Here is a 19,502-nt window from a genome sequence, read left to right as displayed (position 1 = left end):
ACTCAATATGAATTATATGATGAGAGGTGTAGCAACAGTAGTGAATCATTTAAAGCATATATGTTAAAAATTATTCTAAGACCTTCAGAAAAGTTTGTAAAGCTGCTAAGGCTCTATATATCAAAAATAAAATTTAAAATTCTAAAAATAAAATCAAAACTACATGGAAGGTTATATCTGGTGAGACTGGAAACGTCACCTGTCGTAACACTGATTTTGAATTATACTTTGAAAATAAAAAGATTACAAATAATCTCGAAGTTGCGACGGTTTTTGAAAAGTTTTTTGCTGACATTCCGGTCTCAACTACAAAAAATCTAAATTCCTCACCAGAAGCTGCTGAAAAGCTACTCAGAGACAATGTAAAGGAATGTGATGTCAATTTTAAGTTTAGGGAATAATTTCCCTTAATTTAAAGGTATCAATAATATCTCTAGGGCTAATGCCCTAGAGATATTATTGATACCTTTAAATTGTTGAATATTAAAAATACTACTGATCTCTGGGGCATGTCTACAAAAATTATTAAATCGATAATTGACATCATAGCTCCTCATCTGGCAATAATTTTCAATGACTGCATTAAGAGTGGTGTTTTTCCTGACTTAATGAAGCACAGTAAGGTCGTACCTTTATTTAAAGCGGGAATTAAATCAGATCCGACTAATTACTGGCCTATTTCGATTTTACCGACTCTTAGTAAAATATTTGAAAAACTAGTTTTACAGCAATTACTGTTACATTTTAATTTAAATAATTTATTACACAATAACCCATACGGTTTTACTAAGGGTCGTTCCACAACGGATGCTGGTATAGGTTTTCTTTGTAGCATATTTGAAGCTTGGGAGGAGTCACAGGATGCCTTAGGTATTTTTTGTGACCTCTCTAAGGCTCTAAGGCTATTTGACTGTGTCGAGCATGCTACTTTAGTCAAAAAATTGCACCACTATGGCATAAGGGACTCAGCACTCAGCCTTTTGACTTCTTACCTTAAAAATAGGACTCAAAGGGTTGAAGTTAATAGTAAAAGAGCCAATGGGACCAAAATAGAATTAGGTGTACCACAGGGATCCATTTTAGGACCATTTCTTTTTCTCATCTACATTAATGACTTACCTTATCTAGTTAAGGATAATGAGATAGTACTTTTTGCTGATGACACTTCACTTATTTTTAAAGTGAAGCGACGGCAGTCAAATTACGACGAGGTAAATAGTGCTCTCTCAAAAATAGTACATTGGTTTAATGTTAATAACTTACTTTAAACTCTAAGAAAACCAAGTGTTTAAAATTTACTTTGCCCAATGTTAGGCAAGTTCAAACCAATTTACTATTAAATGATGAGAAAATGAATTTGGTGGACTCCACTGTATTCTTAGGCATTACATTAGATAGTAAATTACAGTGGGGTCCTCATATTGCTAATCTTGCAGGTAAGCTCAGTTCTGCAGCATATGCAGTCAGAAAAATTAGAGAAATTTCTGATGAAGACGCGGCAAGACTAGTTTATTTTAGTTATTTTCACAGTAGAATGTCTTATGGTATCCTTTTATGGGGAAACGCTGCCGACATCAATACAATTTTTGTGCTGCAGAAGCGAGCTATACGCTCAATTTATAAAATGTCAGCTTTTGAATCTTTGAGAGAAAAGTTTAAAGAAATTGGTATTCTAACTGTTGCTTCTCAATACATTTTGGATAATGTATTGCATGTTAGAAAGAATTTAATTAAATTTAAAACTAAAAGTGATAGTCACGGTAGAAACACTAGAAATAGGCACAAGCTGGAAATACCAGTGATCAGACTTAGCAAAATAAGTAAATCTTTTAAAGGTCAATGTATACGCCTTTACAATAAAATCCCGGAAAACGTTCAAATCTATCAATTAATAAATTTAAAAAAGTAATTAAAGAACGTTTGTGTGCCAAAGCCGGTCAACGATTTCCTAAACGATAGCACATCTTGGGAGTAGGATGGCTGCTTCTACATTTATTATATCTGACTTACAATTGTGTATTCATATTGTATAGATTATGTTATTTACATTGTAAATTTTATTTTTTTAAAAAGACAAATTTTCCACTTTTTTACTAAAAAGTGGCCCCGTGCGAGTTTCTTACGCCGGTTCTTCTCGCCGGGTTAGTTCCCGAACCGGTGGTAGGCAACATGTAGTTCAACGTTCTGAAAATATTTGATTCAAATTTATTCAGAAATAAAACAATTTTTATTTATTTTTATTTTATTCTCTAAACTTTTGTTAAATAATTTGACTAATGTCGAAACTTACCAGTCAATGGGCTTAAAATGTAACATACTTACATAATGTTGTTAACAGTGACTAATAGTGATTATTCATTCGTGTCAATGGTCGATGTTTCACGCGTTTACGATATGGGTAATAACTAAATGTTACCGAGTCAAATAAAGGAAAACAAACAGTCTGTGAGCCTGTTAACTGAAAATACTAAAGGTATGAAATCAACAAACATAATAATATATTATAATATAAAGATATTATGTATCTACGTCAGTGTATGTATTATCTGAACTGAATGAGAATATCTATCTTAACACCCTATTAGTCGTACTCTATGGTCGTACATAGTAATAACTCGAACTAAGAAACTAAATCACTTGCCTCTCTTGATGGCCTTTGATTGATTGATCTATCCTACTTTCTCTATTTCTGTCTGGGTCCTAATTCACGTAAATCAAATCTTGGATCACCTACGCGTAAGTCATATTCGAGCCACCACTACCACCAAATTCATTATTTCATTGTACTAAAACTCGTAGAAATAAACTTGACATCTGCCTTCATAGAGTTTCCTAAGTAAAGGTTTACTTAGGAATTTGACTAATGAGTGTTTTATAAGATGTGATTTAAATTACTATCGTACATAGCATTTTCTAGAAAATGCGGTGCGTTTAATGTGAAAGTTTCCGGTGGCTTAAGCCATATTGCAGTTTAATCCCTATCGATTGCTTGGCAAGGGCATCAAAGAGACGCTCTTTTTTATCTACCACAGCCATATCTTCATGATAATATCAGGGTAAATAATAGATAAGATCCGTAATTTTACAACCCCGATTATTCGGCTCTCGATTTTTTTGGAAGTTCTTCATCGTTTTCATCATCAGTAAAAATGTTTTGTTTTACCACTCTATATTCTGCGATCAGAATAATTCATATTCATAATTCCTTGAATCTATAGACTATGATGATATTCTGCGATTACAATCTATTGATTCGTTAGGGAACGTTATTCACATTTTTGGTTGACTCATGACTTATGGTAAGTCATAAAATGCTCGATTGCAGTATCAACTGGCCTAGAGACATTATAAGTTATTTCTTGAGGAATAGGAGAGAGTATAACCCTTTAGGTAATAGGTAGGTATGTTTTGTAATATTGCTACGATATAATAATGTAATTTTGCAATGGTAAGTCAAATAACAAAAAATAGAGTTTCTACTAAATAAATTGTAGTAGAAACTCTACAAATTATGACTGTATATGTACTATATTATCTCATAAACGCTAAAGATAAATAATTGTTTGTATCATATTAAAATATATCTAAAATTGTAAACACAAAATACATCTGTATTTGCAAAACATAATTAACGAATAACTTCGGAAATGTTTCATAATTAAAATTTATTCATACCCGTGAGAAATTTTCCGTGTATTTTTAGCACACTTCCAAAAAGGAGGCTACAATTTTGTTTTAACTAATGAATTCATAAATCATAAAACGCCGCGTCGAAAATTATTCCCGTCTATTCTTTTTCTATCCGCGGCCCGCGCGAACTTTGGGGAAGACGTTTTGTATTTTTAGCTTTGTTACACGATTCGGCGCTTATTTGTTATATATAAGTGTTTTGTGATTCAAAGTATTTACATTTTATTTACAAAAATCTATCGTTCTTTCTTCGAGTAAGAAATTATACCTATAGGGGTTTTAAATAAAGATATTTAAGTAATTAGAATTTTTAATTGAGTTATATACAACGCAGAAGTTATTAGTGGGTACCCCACGATTTTGGGGGAGGAGTCAAGGTGGAGAAAGGGAAGGCAAAAATCGGGAATTATACTAAATAGGGCATTGTACTCGTATGTACTAAAGTTCAGCACCAAAATAATTTCTGCGTGTTTTGACTTTTGAGACCAAGCTTGTTTGTATACCTAATCTAGAGATAGAGAGGCTTAACTCTATGTAAAGAACCTATAGATTTTGACAGATTGGATTAGATTATTATGGTTGGATTATTATCATCTATTTCTTACTGGCAACATAATAAAAAACTATGAGATTTCAGCAGATGATTTGGTTACCACTTACCACTTACCTTACCTCTAATAGAGTACGTAAAGAACCTTATCTTTCAAAGGTATATATGACAAAGGTATAAAGCATAGGGTTACCTCTGATAGGGAAGGGCTTGGTCATAATGGTCTCGCTGGTGGGCGGCAGCAGGCGCTGCGTCTCCGGCGACATGGCGCTGGTACACATGTTCAGCTCGGCTTTCTTGTCACTGCCGCGCAGCCGCAGCGACGGGTTAGACGGGTCCATCGTTACCACTACCACATCACACCATCACTAAACGGAAACAATAATGCGACCGAATTAGGGAAGCCCTTGAATTTGTAGCAGCTTCTAACAAAACTCGGTAAATATTAGATGCACACTTAAATCGGAAGCACTACAAGTTTTGTTTATTCGATAATTCGCTATACACACGACAAGCGACTATCAGCTGATTATTGCGCAAATGGCGTTGCGCACGCGCAGATTCCGCTGCACACGACCGCGCACTCGGGCGGCGCGTGCTGTACTGACCGGTTTTGGGAGACTGCCATCGCCGCGCGTCATCTAATTGATGTCTTCTGATCGACTAATAGATAGTGACCTTGAATGAAAACAATAGACTAGACAGTAAATAGAACGGTAGGTGGTAAGTAGATAAAAAGTTGATAACAAAATATAATAGTGCTGATAGCTTTTTCTAATCTAATTGATTAGCTTCAGCGATTGGTTATTCGCACTAGATGTTATTGGAATGGCGAAAATGCGTGTCTAGCAGACGTTTGTTTTACCTCTATGTTCCGATGTACTTAAATCACAATATGGTAGAGCCCCTATCCTGGAAATTTCTTAGAACATGCATAGATGAATTAGAACATAGAAGTAGTACTTAATACTATAAGTACACTCATGAAGGCAAACTTTGCAAGACCCAGAAAGCCACTCTACACACTACAGAAAGTGATCACAATGCAGCCAATGACTGCAGCAGTATTATTGCTCTACCATTGCCCTTTGCATTGCAAAGTGCTCTATCGCGAGTACAATTCAAGGAAACTAGACAAGTAGATAGCCGTATGAGTTGTGACAATGAAGCTATTGTATACGAATACACAATATATCAACTCTGTGTTAATATATCTTTAGTTAGAAACGACTTCTTTGATGATTACAAGAAAACTAACGGCACTCTGTTTGTTCATGCAATCATTCTAAATTCATACATTCTAGAATTTAGTGTTCAATTAATATATGAACTCTATTCCAGAGATGTCCAAAAGGCAAAACAGTGACAAGTTATCTGGGAAGGTCGGGGTGGTTATCGTGTTGTGATGACGCACGTTTTGTTATGTATAGCTGAACCCTTATCATCATCACTTTTACTGCTATCATGTCATGTGATTCGATCAGCGTTGCCAGATTTTGTTTGTGCCAAGTCGGGACTTTTGAACTTTTTGAGTGAAAAAGCGGGATTTTTCAGTCAAAAGAGGGACAAAGTAAAAAAAAGGTATAAAATCAAAAGTTTTTTGAATTTTTATATTTTTATTTGCGTTAAAATAACGTTTACGTGACAATAGATAGCTAAAGTAGCCATATTAAATCCACCTCTCTACCTCCCACACTCTTATCTTCATTACGCACCTTTCTTTCTCAGCACGCTGCGCGCTGCACGTACGTTCGGGCTTTCCCCGAAAAGCGGGACTGAGCTTGTCCCGCGCGGGACATTCAATTTTGATGGAAAAATCGGGACGTCTGGCAACGCTGGATTCGATTAACACGTCAGTTCCAGCGTACAGCTTCCAGTTAATGGAGCCTGAAAGTTACAGGCTCTATTGATGAGATCACAATAGCACTCTCTTTTCTTTTACTCTCCAAGACCAGGAGAGTAAAAGAAAAGAGATTACTTATACTTTTAGCTTCCAAGTCAAGATTGAAGCTCTAAGCCACTGGACCACAAAGGCGTCAAGTAAAAATAAAACTAGAAGGGCCCCTTTTCATTGTCTGTCGATTTCGACGTTATTACGGAATTACGGATTCACTTCTGGGTATTCTATTAGATTAGCGCTTATCCAGTTATTGAAACAATTATGTATTAGGTAACATAGACACAGGCCGTCGCTGTGATATCAAAATATACTTACTGAAAACAGAATTCAATCACGAAACCATATTTCATGTGGGACAGCCGTACCACAATTTTTTGTACAGAATACTAACTTGACACTTGACTCGCGAGCCCAACTCACACTGGCCTCGTCCATTTATCAGCATGAAGCCACATGGATGGACAGGCGTATGGCAAAGAGGATGACGATTACCATCACATCTACTGCCTTAGGTGGCGGATAATCGCAATTGCGGTTGTTCCTTATGTATCAAATTTAGATTTGGACAGATAGTGTTGAATCGAATAAGGCCTCCTCTGTAAACCTCCTTTGTTATTAAAAAACATACAAGTGACAATTTGTAAGAAGTGAGTAAAAAAGTATGTCTCATATTGGCAAGATATAAAAATTAGTAAAATTAATGTTGGGAAAAGTTTATGAGATGAGAATATATTATATTGTTACAAGAGAATTAATAGTTTTATTTGAAGTTTAGAATCCCAACATCCAGAAGGCCACATAGAGTAGTGGTCATTTTGGTCCGTGACGAGCCGGATCATTTTGGTCCGTGACAAGGCGGATCATTTTGGTGTTTGAAGATCCGGATTCCTGTGGTTTTTGTCCAATGCGTGGAAACCAATGCTAGATCGGCATTGAAGCGCATCACGTCGGTACTGAAGTATCAACGTGCAGCAAGGAGAAGCTGCAGTTGGTACCACTGTCACTGTAAGTGTGGCAGTTGTCACCAAGCCAAGCAGACAAGTTGGTGACAAGAGGCAGTTCCGGTGGACGGCGTCAAGGGGCGCTGCGAGTTGGACGGATCGTCGGAAGGTGTTGCCAGGCTGTCTATTCCAGAGGATTGAAGATAGAGGTCTTCAACAGTGAAACGATAAGTGTGGTGAAAAAGTTGTGAGTACATTTTACAGTCCATTTATAAAGAGAATAATCGAAGCGGAATAAGTATAGACAATTTTGAACCTTAAGTATTAGTGAGTTGAAACTTAGAAATTTTAAATAGATTTAGTACTTAGAATAATAATTACAGTTAAGAAATTGTGTTCATACGAGGAACCTATGCCCGATTTTTGATTTTGTATTAAGTTTTCATACTTGTAAACTTTTTTAGAATTTTTTACTTAGTGAAGTTACTTACAAGTTACAAGGTTAGGACTTGGAATTCAGATATTTCTTGACACTTGTAAAGTTTCATAAGATAATGGAGGCGCTATATAAATTGCAAATAAATAAGAAGTCTGTAATTGAAAAGGCTAGAATAAATTTAAGAAAATCGCCTAAGGATAGGATTACACGTGGGTATATCAGTACTCGATTAGATTTACTTGAGCAAATTTGGGATGGATTCTTAAATACGCATAATGAAATAATTCAAACGGCTTCTTTAGATAGTCAAACTAAAGATGAATATTTTACTGATGAAATTTATGAATACGTTGAAGAGATTTACATAGATTACAAAAGTGAATTAAAGGAATATCTCGAAAGATTAGGTAGTAGTTCAGTAAAATCAGTCCAAGCCAAGTCTATTTCTAATGATAGTGTTAAATTACCGAAAATTTCTATACCAAAATTTTCTGGTCATTATTCAGAATGGCCAACGTTTAAAGATTTGTTTGAATCACTCATTCATAAGAATGAAAGTTTAGATGATGTTCAACGATTGCATTATTTAAAGGGTTTGTTGATAGGTGAAGCTGAACAACTTGTTCGACACATACCGGTCACTTCATCTAATTATGAAGAATGCTGGACTCTGTTAAAAGGCCGATACAATAATAAAAGATTTCTGTCGAACAATTTGTTGAAGCGCTTAATGACTCAAGGTAATGTGACGGAGAATAATTCTAGGTCTGTTAAGTGTCTGTTAGACACTACGATGGAGTGTTTAAATGGTCTGAAAAATCTTGGAATTGACGTAACCTCTTGGGACATTCTAATAATTTATATAATGAGCGCGAAGTTAGACAGTGAGTCCCGCAAGCTATGGGAAACTCAAATTAGCACACTTGACGAACTTCCCAAGCTATCGCAGTTCAAAGATTTTTTAGAGGCTAGATTTCGGGCGCTAGAATTTCTTGATGAAAAGTCAGTCAAGCCGAAACCAAATATGATTGCAAGTTATAGCAAGTCTAAAGTACATCATGTTGTAAACCCTGATAATAATGTCAATGTGATTCATTATTATTGTGAATTTTGTAAGGAACAACATAAAATAAGTAATTGTAAACAGTTTGCAAAAGAGAGTTACGAGTCACGCCAACAGTTCATCCAAAATAGTGGCTTATGTTTTAATTGTTTAGGTCCCAACCACGCGGCCAAGTTCTGTAGATATAATGCTTCGTGTCGCATTTGCAATCGAAAGCATCATTCGTTGCTACATCCTAAAGTTGTCTCAAATTCGACCGCCTGCAACAACGTTGCAAAGGTAAGTGTCAATTCAGCGGTTTCGAATATTCAGGAATCGCAATCGGATGGTGAACCCGCCACAAGTGTAATATCGCATTTTTCTAAGGAGTCAGTTTCATCACAGGTTTTGTTGGCTACAGCTCTTGTCGAAGCACAGTCGAGAAATGGGTCAACACAACTCCTTAGAGTTTTGCTAGATCAGGGATCGCAGGCGTCTTTCATAACTGAAGATGCAGTTCAACTTCTTGGACTCGAAAAGACGCCAGTGAAGTCAATGATTTCAGGAATAGGTGGTGAGAACGGCGAGTTAGCGTCTGAGAACATTGTTTCAGTGACAATTCACTCACACCTAGATCCAAGTTTTAGTTGTAAAGTCAAGGCGTATGTTCTAAGGAACATTACATCTCTATTGCCATCCACTAAGTTTGTACTAAGTCACTGGCCTCAGTTAGAAACAATAAGCTTGGCAGACCCAGCTTATCATACGCCTAGTAGAATAAATATTCTACTTGGCGCAGAAGTTTACGGCCAGATTTTGAGAGACGGTTTAATACAAGGCCCACCGGGCTTTCCAGTGGCACAGAACACAGCATTAGGCTGGATTTTGTCAGGCAAGATATCGACGCTGAGTGATGCAGTCAATTGTCATCATTTAGTAGTTAACGATTTGGATCAGATTATGCACTTAGAAGCTAAATTCAAAAAAAATCCCGAATTAGCACGGCGTTACTCAAAGGTGTTCAAGGAGTACAAAGATATTGGTCATATCAAACGAGTTCCACGTGATAATTCTAAAAGGGATACATCAGCTGTTTATATACCACATTACGCAGTCGTGCGAGAAGACAGGTTGACAACCAAAGTGCGTATCGTTTACGACACCTCTATGAAAGGACTAAATGGAGTATCTCTAAACGATGATATCTCGGCAGGTCCTTTGTTGCAGTCGCCATTGCGGCATATCATTATGAAATGGCGAATGCACCCCATCAGTATCTGTTCTGATATTGTAAAGATGTACAGGCAGGTGAAAGTTTCTTCTGAAGATACTGATTTCCAGAGAGTGATATGGCGTGATGATCCAGGATCTGAAATAGAAGAATATCGATTATTAACGATAACGTTCGGCACAGCTTCAGCTCCTTATCTCGCGATGAAGACTTTGCAGCAGACAGCAACCGACGAAGCAGCACATAATCCTAAAATATCTGAAATAATAAAAAGGGACTTTTATGTAGATAATTTAATGACAGGTTGTCAATCAGTACAAGAAGGATTACAGATATATAAAGAAATAAAGGAAATACTTACCAGGTGTGGATTTCAGTTGCAGAAGTGGGTGAGTAGCTGTAAAGAACTTGATAAGGAAATTTCTGAAAGAGAGGATTTCGGAAGTTGTGTACAGGACAGGAATAGAAATTAAAGATATTAAGAAGGTAGGACATCGTAAATCAAGAAGTAAATTAAAGTCATTATGTCCTATAATAGATGAAGAAGGAATTTTACGTTTTAGTGGTCATATAGAACATGCCAATTTGGAATTGGAATGTATGGCTACTAAAGCCATACATTTAGAAGCCATTAGAGATTTATCTGCTGACGGGTTCATTGCAGGGTTCAAGAGGTTTGTGTCACGTAGAGGATTGGTGAGTGATAATATGTGGAGCGACAACGGCTCTTACTTTACGGCTGCTAAAGAGCTTCGTCATTACGTGGCAATTGAGCAATCTTCTGTTGCTGAAGATATTAGAGAATAGGTAGGTAATAATGGTATTAGTAGTTTGAGACGATGGCAGGTTGCCCAGCGAATGGTACAACATTTCTGGAAACGCTGGTCTGACGAATATCTCACCTATATGCTGCAGAGATACAAATGGGCAAAACAAATACCTGAGCCCAACGTGGGTGATGTAGTGTTAGTAAAGGAGGACGGCTTGCCTCCGGCTAGGTGGCTTATGGGACGGGTAGTTACTAAACACCCTGGTAGTGATCAGATCACGCGGGTCGTAACTCTCAAATGCAACAGCTCCTTAATTAAACGACCCACGTCTAAGTTGTGCTTACTACCTGTATGTGAATAATTTGTTAATTGTTTTATAGTACTATTATATTGTTATTGTTAAAGGTATATTATGTTGGAGTTTGTTTACAAAAGTTTGTTTAGTTAATGCACTAAGCTTACGGTGGGCGGTTGTGTTTAGTTCTTATTGTTTGTTAGTTCTAATTTTTGTACCTGTCTAGAAGTTAAGGACATTACAAGATGTCCTTGGTGGGCGGCATGTTGAATCGAATAAGGCCTCCTCTGTAAACCTCCTTTGTTATTAAAAAACATACAAGTGACAATTTGTAAGAAGTGAGTAAAAAAGTATGTCTCATATTGGCAAGATATAAAAATTAGTAAAATTAATGTTGGGAAAAGTTTATGAGATGAGAATATATATTGTTACAAGAGAATTAATAGTTTTATTTGAAGTTTAGAATCCCAACATCCAGAAGGCCACATAGAGTAGTGGTCAGATAGATATGCATATATGTGGGAGAGTAAGAAATACTCGTATTTGTAATTTTAATTTATAAATATACTTCCGCAATAGTTTTTGTTGGATAGTCAGTTGATAGTTGCTGAATAGTCAATTGATATTTGGACAGTCAGTTGACAGTTGGTGGATAGTCAGTTGATACGTCATAGACGAACAGGCCTCTCCCCAGTCCCCACTCGGTTCTCTTCCCTTTCTATCCCCACAACTTTATAAAAAGGGGATGACTTATTATCGACAGATCAGAAGTTGTCTGACGGCACGGCAAGACGTTGCTCTGAACTGTCTTTAGAATTATTTTATATATTTTATGTTCATTTTATTTTTCTCCTACATATATAATATACAACATGTTCATGAACCGTATCTGCTCATGTAGGCGTGTTTCACCTCACGTAGATACGATATCGATTAAACATCAAGCCCAAACTTGACGTAACACTTACGTGAGTTTCCCGTACTACAACTAAAGCCCTGGTGCAAATTACATCAGCAATTCCGAAAAACCATCTCTTACCTTGTACAAGTAGGTAAGCAAGTACTGGAAAAGTAGGTAAGTAAGTAAAAGGAATTAAAGCACCGATAAAGTCTCTACAAATTACAATATGTAGAGCTTTACTATTATGTTTTTTTTTCATGTAGAGTCTACATTATACAGTTTACAGATTTGTTGTATTATTTGAATATTTTATCTCAAATTCGCCTTAAATCAATCATTATTATTATTTACATAGGTACATATTTTCAGCTGGTCCACAAGAAATTCTATTGGCTGAAAGACGATAAAATCAATCTAAATATGAACATGTTTGCGTCAGTTTTGGCGAGAATACCCAGCAATCGTTCGGAGCTGCTGACGGAGTTAGACTATCCAGACTACATAAGTCTGCCTCCATATTTATATGACTACGAGCCGTCTCTTGGTGACGATACGGACTCTATGTCTAGTATAGCATTGTCGAGCACGATGGTGACTGATAAAGAGTTTGACAGTTATAGGAAGGTGAGCCTTTGAAAATATTAGCACTTTAATCTCTTCAGAATTCGAATTTCGAAATTCAAAGTTACAGCATCTCAAAATATCAGAGTTAGAGACTAGGATTTTTCGGAGTTCTCAATGTAAGGTTTTGGAGCAATTTGTTATGTTTTGTTGGTGTAATGTGGACCAGGGCCGAGTTGAAAAAATAGAGCTCAAAAAATTTAGGTAGACTTTACCTCCTCTAGGAAAACTTTTCCGAGACAGGTGGCAAAAACATCTATCTATATATTCGTTGATTTATTTAGGTAAGAACTGCATCATCATACCTTTATGTTATAGTCCAAAGCCGGAACCTATGACGATCCGTGGCAGTTGATGAGAGAGAGCCTGAATACCTTCCCCCAGGACTATCTGGACTCCTTGAGCAGGTTTGAGTTTTAACTTTTACATAATATATCCACAATTTAAAGTTAGTTCTTTACCCTGTAACTAACAGAAAGTCGCACAGCATGCGTATTAATTATAAAATGTTAATATGTCCTAGTCTGTCGTGCCTTTTTCTAACTTATCAGATAAGGACCCAACATGGCTTGGTAATTTCATTATTAGTGGGTTAGAGTTTTACATAAGGATGCTTCATTTTGCACTAGAGTACAAACATGAGATAACTGTTTCACGCTGTTAATAAGTTGATAGCCACGGCCCACGAACACGATCGAAGACGACAATTTATACTTTATAGCTAGTTTATAGCAATTTACACGATAATACGTCATAAAGTAAACGATCTGTTTGAATTATTCATGTAAACATAGTATTGACTATTGACGCAACATGTACACCTGTAAATTTAATTAAAAGTCGCGTTAGTATGGTAGGTAGTACCAAGTTAATGGATAAAGACCAAGGTAAATGAAGAGATACCTTGAACGTACTTATATTAAGAGGGTACACCAAGGCCTAGAGAAATGAAAAACAACTATTTGTAAAATCCATTGCTGTCTCTCTAACCTCAAAGAGTCAAGCCTTCCCCTGCAGAGCGCGATAGAGACAACTAGGTACAGCTTAAATCGAACGATTCGTTGTCCCCTGCTTTCTTCTCCAAAAGTACTTTTTTCATTAAAAATTAAAGCAAGGCTTGAGCTGTGATCCTAGGTTTTTTTTATATAATCTAGCCAAATTTGTTTTCGGGATGTTTGAACACAGCGGAAAATCTGGCCCTTTTTTGGGTTTTTGAACTTCATATGTTTTTTAATAATTAAATTATGAAAAGAAAGAAAACATATCTGCTAATAGTGGCCATAGATATTCAGGGAAAAAAATATAACTCTATCGGCATTATCCAGGGAGGAAACAGGGGACAACGTTATTGTTAACCAAAATGAAAGGAATGTAAGTATCGTATTTTATTATAGTTATTAAATAAAATCTTACCCCTCTATACGATGCCAAATAGCCATTTAACCATGTATTCCTCAATTTTCAGCTTCTACACACCATCCGATATCTTAGCGGAGACTCGGTACGTCCGTGATCCGTACATTGAGGACCTTCGGTTGAGGATGGAGCGCTTCTTTGAAGAGGAGTGCCGTGTGTTCGGTCCTCATGATCCCGGCCTGCTGGCTTTGGAGAAGGCTATTAATGAACTGGACTTGGTAAGTAGGAGAGAAGTTAAAAAGCTAACAGCCTGGTCAATGAACCTGTAGAATAAATTCTACAGGTTCATTGACCAGTTGATTACTGTTTGTCTCTTTCACTTTTGCAAGATAGCCATTTTTTTCGTGATGTAAAATATGAAAGAGAGAAAAAGAGAAAAAAAAATAATTAATGGCCGTTTCTACGTATACGTTGGAATAAAGTTATCATATTAGCAACGCTTATTCAAATAGGTAACTGAAACCATTAACAATGATAGGATGTTACTATATTTTAGCATTGATAACTTACATAATATTATACTTTTCAACGTGATGGTAATTATTCTTTCAGGATTCAGACTCGGAGAGCAGCTCTTATTGAATGAAAATCAAACAGCAGTTTCAATTATTGTAACAAACACTCTGGAATATCAAATTTTAATATAAATGAGCTAAGGGTGGTATTACAATAATTATTATTATTATGATCAAACAACTTGGATCATAATAAATTATTATAGTTTATCTCTTTTCCCATCTCTCTTGTTTGTATCATATGTCTCTGCCTTATTTGACCAATAGCGTATTGGATACTATATTTTCTCAGTGGAATACATTAACATCCATACAAAATATCTTAGTTTAGTTAGTCACTAAGCAGTTATTTGTTAATTGGTTGTAAAATAAAACAAAGTGTCATGTAAAATGTTGTTTTAATGGGAATGGTTTTAACATCACAATAGCATTTTCTATTGCTTTATCGCTAAAAACATCAGCGAGAAATTAGCATTTTAACAAATAAAAAAAAAAATAAACAATTTAACATAATTTTGAACATTAAATAACAAACTTAACTTCAAATTAAAAAATATTTTTTTGAATAAACGAATTATATAAATCACATACATTTATTTGGAATTTAATCACATATTTGGTATATGCCGTTGCCAACACACATTTAAAAAACATATTTAACAGCCAATTATGGGGTTGCCATTAAAAAAAATGGTGTCAAATGTACACTCACAATTTCAAATAAAAAGTAGATTTCATTTAAAATTACAAATAAGAATCGTTAACAATCGTTAAAAAGAATCGTTAATATCGTTAACAATTTAAAAGGCTGCTCACATGTACCTACTTATCAAAATAAGAACCTATTTATCTAGTGTCTTTAATTGCACTGCTATTTAAATGATTAGACAATTTAATAATATGAACAACGAAATTTGCCCACAGATAAAAATTTCTTAGGCACGCTGAAGCTATTTTTTTATTCGTAGCTTTTAACAAGCTTGGTGTTCCTAGTGAAAGATCTTTTCAAATAAATATTGATGAGTTCCAATCCCTCACAACCACTGTATTTCGTAGTTTTAGGTGTATCATTTTATTCTAGCAAATACAAACTATACTTAAAATATTGCCAGTTAAAAATATCATTAATGGTAACATATTCTCAAACAATATCATAATGGCAAAATAACATTCGCTGTCCCATATTGGACGTGCATACGAACAGACAACCTTAAATTATAAAATAATACTAAAATATATTACTTTAATATAAAGTAAATGGTATACAGAATAAAAACTAGACATTATATTGCTTTATTAAAAAGTGTTATAATGGTTAAATGATATTATTATGCATTATAAAACTTTTAGCATCACAAAAAGCACATTCATGAGTCATGATGTAATCGCAAGATGTCAAGTCCACAAATATGACTTTGAACAATTAAATCAAAATTATCAAAATGAATGTGTGCCATGTTAAGACAGAATAACCTTAGCACTTTCTAAAAGAGACGATATTTTATATTCTATCAAATATTTTTAGTTCAATACAAGAAAATAATGTAGTTTTTTTTAAGAAAGCCAGATTATAATTTTGTGACACGTAAAATTTTGAATTCTATTAGAACTAGGTTTAGTAAATTATTGTTGTGTGATTGGCAAATATTGCACATATTATGACATAGAGATGGGAGTTAGTAAAATATAATATTCAACTTGAAACCCTTTGTAAAATTATTTTTGGACGGATTTCGAGTGAATAGTTTTCATGCAAATTGTTAAAATTCATTTAGTAAATTTCATGCATTTAAATGCAATTTGAAAGACATTGTGATCAATACAATATAGCAGTAAGTAATTTCAATTATACATTAACATTAGAGAGAGATGTGATAGTTACGTATCCTTCTTTTTATTTACATGGCAACATTTAGCATGTCAAAAGTGGCAGTTTACAATTGTGTACAATGAACATTATTATCCTAGGGAATATAAAAAAGGTTAACATTACGAATTACAAAATTGATTGCAATAAAAAGGCACAAGGTTATATCTACAGCAATCATGCGTGTGCAGTGCATACATATTATTACAAACTAAATTACAGGTTTCATACGTTTTGGCCATGTCGTATGTTTATGACCTAAGAATTACTGAAAATAAAAACTTGAGAATGAAAAAAAACCTACCTATATTAAAATTCAACAATATAAAAAAATACTACTGATACATGAAAAAATATTATGCTATACCGATTACCATGTCACAATAATAATTATTATTAAATAAAATATAGTAAAACCCACCATACCAAATTGCATAAATTGAGAGTTAGCTATTTTCACTCAAATATTATCAAGTAGCAAAGCTGCTTTCATTCACTTATGAGTTATGCCCCATGTCTGAGGAATTTTGACTGGAGTTTATCTTCGAGTATTATCTAGCGCTTTTAATTGGCTAACGTAAAAACGTAAACCAACCAACAATGCTGTTGAAAAGATGCCAAAAAGAAGAAACTCCTATCAAAAATCCTCAAAACCGAGCATAAACCCGTTTGTTTCCGAAATATCTAGCATCAGATCGTCGGAGCTGATCTGATAGTTGTATTCAGGAGTGAATAAAAGTAAAGTAGAAGTAATAAATACTTTATAGTCTAACCCCCTGGCTAGTAAAAATATTTACACAATTGATACACTATACAATGTGAAGCCTGAGAAGTACAAAAAGGCAAAACATTGTAAAGCTTCTGGATTCAATTATTTAAACATTTTATCAATAAGGGGATTCCTTCAACAATTATTCCACCGATGGATATGGCAACACTGACATTAATCAGCAATTTATGAAAAATATAAAACTACCCGCAACGTCGCAATACCTCCCGGAGTGTCTACGACCAGCCCAGTCTTGACTCTCACTCGCTATAGCCTACGCGCGTCTGCTTAACTAAACACAACCTACGAAATAATGCAAATGACAAGACTTTTCCTATCCTTAAAAAAACCCAATTTTGTCTAATCTATGCCATTTTAAAAGTAGACTAGAGTAATAAAATATTTAAATACGGACTTTAAAAGGAAAATTAAACCATAAACATTGTTAATTATATAAAAAAAAAACATTTTTGGATAGTTAAAGGCTTGTCATGTTTTGCACGCTTTTTATTCCTAAGCTTCTATACCTTGACTATACTTTAACGAGAGAGCTAGTTAAGATTCAAATAGTACGATTAAAACTAGTGAGTAAATTTCGATATGATTGAAAATTTCGATCGTCGAGTCGTTACTTTTACAAATATAAATGAAAAGGAAAACGAAAATATCTAAAATACTGGAGTATTTGAAATTATTAATAAAGAATATACAGAAAAAGAAACTGATAAAGGTGCATAAGTATTTTAAAGTTATATTGAATATATAATTGACGCTATAGCACAGTAAATAACATCTCGCAAGACGGATAGATACTATCAATATATTCGTTTAAGCACAACGCAGTTAGGAATATCAGTTACAGTTAACAATTAATGATATTCAAATCATAGAACATCAATTGGCAAGATAAAGATAATAATTTTAACGTCAATCTTATTTAAATAAAAATCAATGTAATAAAAAAAGTTAGAAATTTTCAGTCTTCAATATAAAGTAAAGAAGCGAAGTTTCAAATAGCATTAATTGTTAACTTGTTTAAGTACAAGTGAATACAAAGAGAAAGGTAGTAAACACAGAAAGGCAATGAGCTTTAAAGATTGAAGGATTAGAGAGTTCTCGACCATAATTAGATCAAGACAAGTTTAAACTGTACTTAAAATTACTTGAAAGCATTTTTATCAATAACGGCTCAAATTGTAATTTAAAAATATTACAAAAATATTCAGATATTTTAAGGAATGTACCTTGATCTAATTATGATTGCCATTTTAAAGGAGGAAGAAGTTAAGATATTACTTTCAATACATAAGGCTTTCCTGATATGTATACACCATGTATACAAAAATAAACTGTTTTCAAATTCATAACAACATTCTTAAACATTTTCATTCATTAATTAACATCCCACCTAATTAATATTTTCATCAATTTGTCATGTTCATTTTTTTACAAGGTACGGTTTCGTCATTTTTGTATATTTCGTACACTTAAAGGTTCAGCAGTTACCCTTGCAGTACTCCCTAGCCCAGGGGCCCCAATCTTTTTCAGCCTGCGGCGCAGTTACACGTAAAATATTTTGTCACGGCGCCCTACTCTACCTAGATATTAGAAAAATATACATAAATAAAATACCTTTAATGATTATTATAGTTAGGTTAAGCAGGTAAATAGTAATAAACAAATATTTAATCATCTACCATCTTTACATAATTTATATTATAATTAAATTTTATAATTTTTGTGGTTTCGGATAATGATGAAGGATCGACTCACGGCGGCACCCCTCTAGGCCTTAGTGCGCCGTGGAGAGGCTTCACGGCGCACTAGGGCGCCGCGGCGTACAGTTTGGGAAGACCTGGCCTAGCCCATATTTCCAAAAAATGGGAAATTTAAAATTATTTTAGTCTACTTTTTAGATCTTTATAAAATCATACAGACACGTTACAATTTTTACATATTACTTTACGCATATTTTAGAAAATAAGTAATAGGACTTATACGCAACATAAGATTGCAAACCTTGCATTTTAATGTTTGTATATCTATTAATTGACTTTATAATTTTTAAATGCACATGACAAACGAATCCTAATCTTACAAATATTTCGTCTCATTGCCTTCAAATGTGTTTATATCTACTAGTTAGCTATTACTACTATATTGTCGATTCGCCCGTATAGCGGTGGCTTGTACTGTAAAAAGCTGTGCTTAGATCTCTAGAACGCTTAACGTACTTTAGAAATGCCTTAACAGCCAGTGAGTCGAGTGATACACTATAATCGTAACCTCTACGTATATCTATGTCCTAATTCTAAGCTTTAGTGATAGTGGCAAACAGTCTCCCTTGATCTATATTAAAATTACATGCTATCAAATAAATAAAAATCTAATGATTTTCTATAAAATAAAACGCAAACGTACCTTTGGAAGTAAAATAATCACAGTATTATTATAGTTTAAAAAGCATTCAATGTACCTTACCTGAGATCTCGATATAAAAATATATTAATACATTATGTATTGCAAAAATAATTAATTAAAGTTACATTTTTATA

General features: G+C 34.4%; 2 protein-coding genes across 4 annotated transcripts in view; one reads left to right on the top strand and one right to left on the bottom strand.

Moving 5' to 3' along the window:
• The window catches only part of LOC121732879 (6-phosphofructo-2-kinase/fructose-2,6-bisphosphatase), a 34,189-nt gene extending 29,341 nt beyond the window's left edge, over nt 1-4,848 (bottom strand). For both annotated transcript variants that reach the window (XM_042122887.1, XM_042122888.1), the window contains exon 1: nt 4,434-4,848. In XM_042122887.1, coding sequence (XP_041978821.1) covers nt 4,434-4,581 — 148 coding nt within the window. In that variant the 5' untranslated portion in view covers nt 4,582-4,848. The remainder of the gene's footprint in view (nt 1-4,433) is intronic.
• Nucleotides 4,849-11,811: 6,963 nt separating this feature from the next.
• Nucleotides 11,812-14,453, top strand: LOC121732894. Of its 2 annotated transcripts, none has more exons than XM_042122919.1 (5): nt 11,812-11,910; nt 12,129-12,383; nt 12,699-12,787; nt 13,846-14,014; nt 14,349-14,453. In XM_042122919.1, the coding sequence occupies exons 2-5, from the start codon at nt 12,180-12,182 to the stop codon at nt 14,376-14,378; spliced, it is 492 nt and encodes a 163-aa protein (XP_041978853.1). In that variant the 5' UTR covers nt 11,812-11,910; nt 12,129-12,179; the 3' UTR covers nt 14,379-14,453. The 2 variants fall into 2 exon arrangements, with proteins under 2 accessions (XP_041978853.1, XP_041978852.1); XM_042122918.1 differs by having other exon boundaries at nt 11,812-11,933.
• Nucleotides 14,454-19,502: the final 5,049 nt, after the last annotated feature.

This window comes from Aricia agestis, chromosome 13 (genome assembly GCF_905147365.1).
Source record: "Aricia agestis chromosome 13, ilAriAges1.1, whole genome shotgun sequence".
Taxonomy (NCBI): Eukaryota; Metazoa; Arthropoda; class Insecta; order Lepidoptera; family Lycaenidae; genus Aricia; species Aricia agestis.
The sequence above is the reverse complement of the archived record's forward strand: the minus strand, read 5'-3'. Positions and strand labels throughout refer to the sequence as shown.

Bases quoted from the DNA above. Each gene is read 5' to 3' on its own strand.
- LOC121732894 (XM_042122919.1), top strand. From the start codon at position 12,180: ATGAACATGTTTGCGTCAGTTTTGGCGAGAATACCCAGCAATCGTTCG. The intron at 12,788-13,845 runs GTTTGAGTTTTA...CTCAATTTTCAG, and splicing joins TATCTGGACTCCTTGAGCAG to CTTCTACACACCATCCGATA. The intron at 14,015-14,348 runs GTAAGTAGGAGA...TTATTCTTTCAG, and splicing joins CTATTAATGAACTGGACTTG to GATTCAGACTCGGAGAGCAG.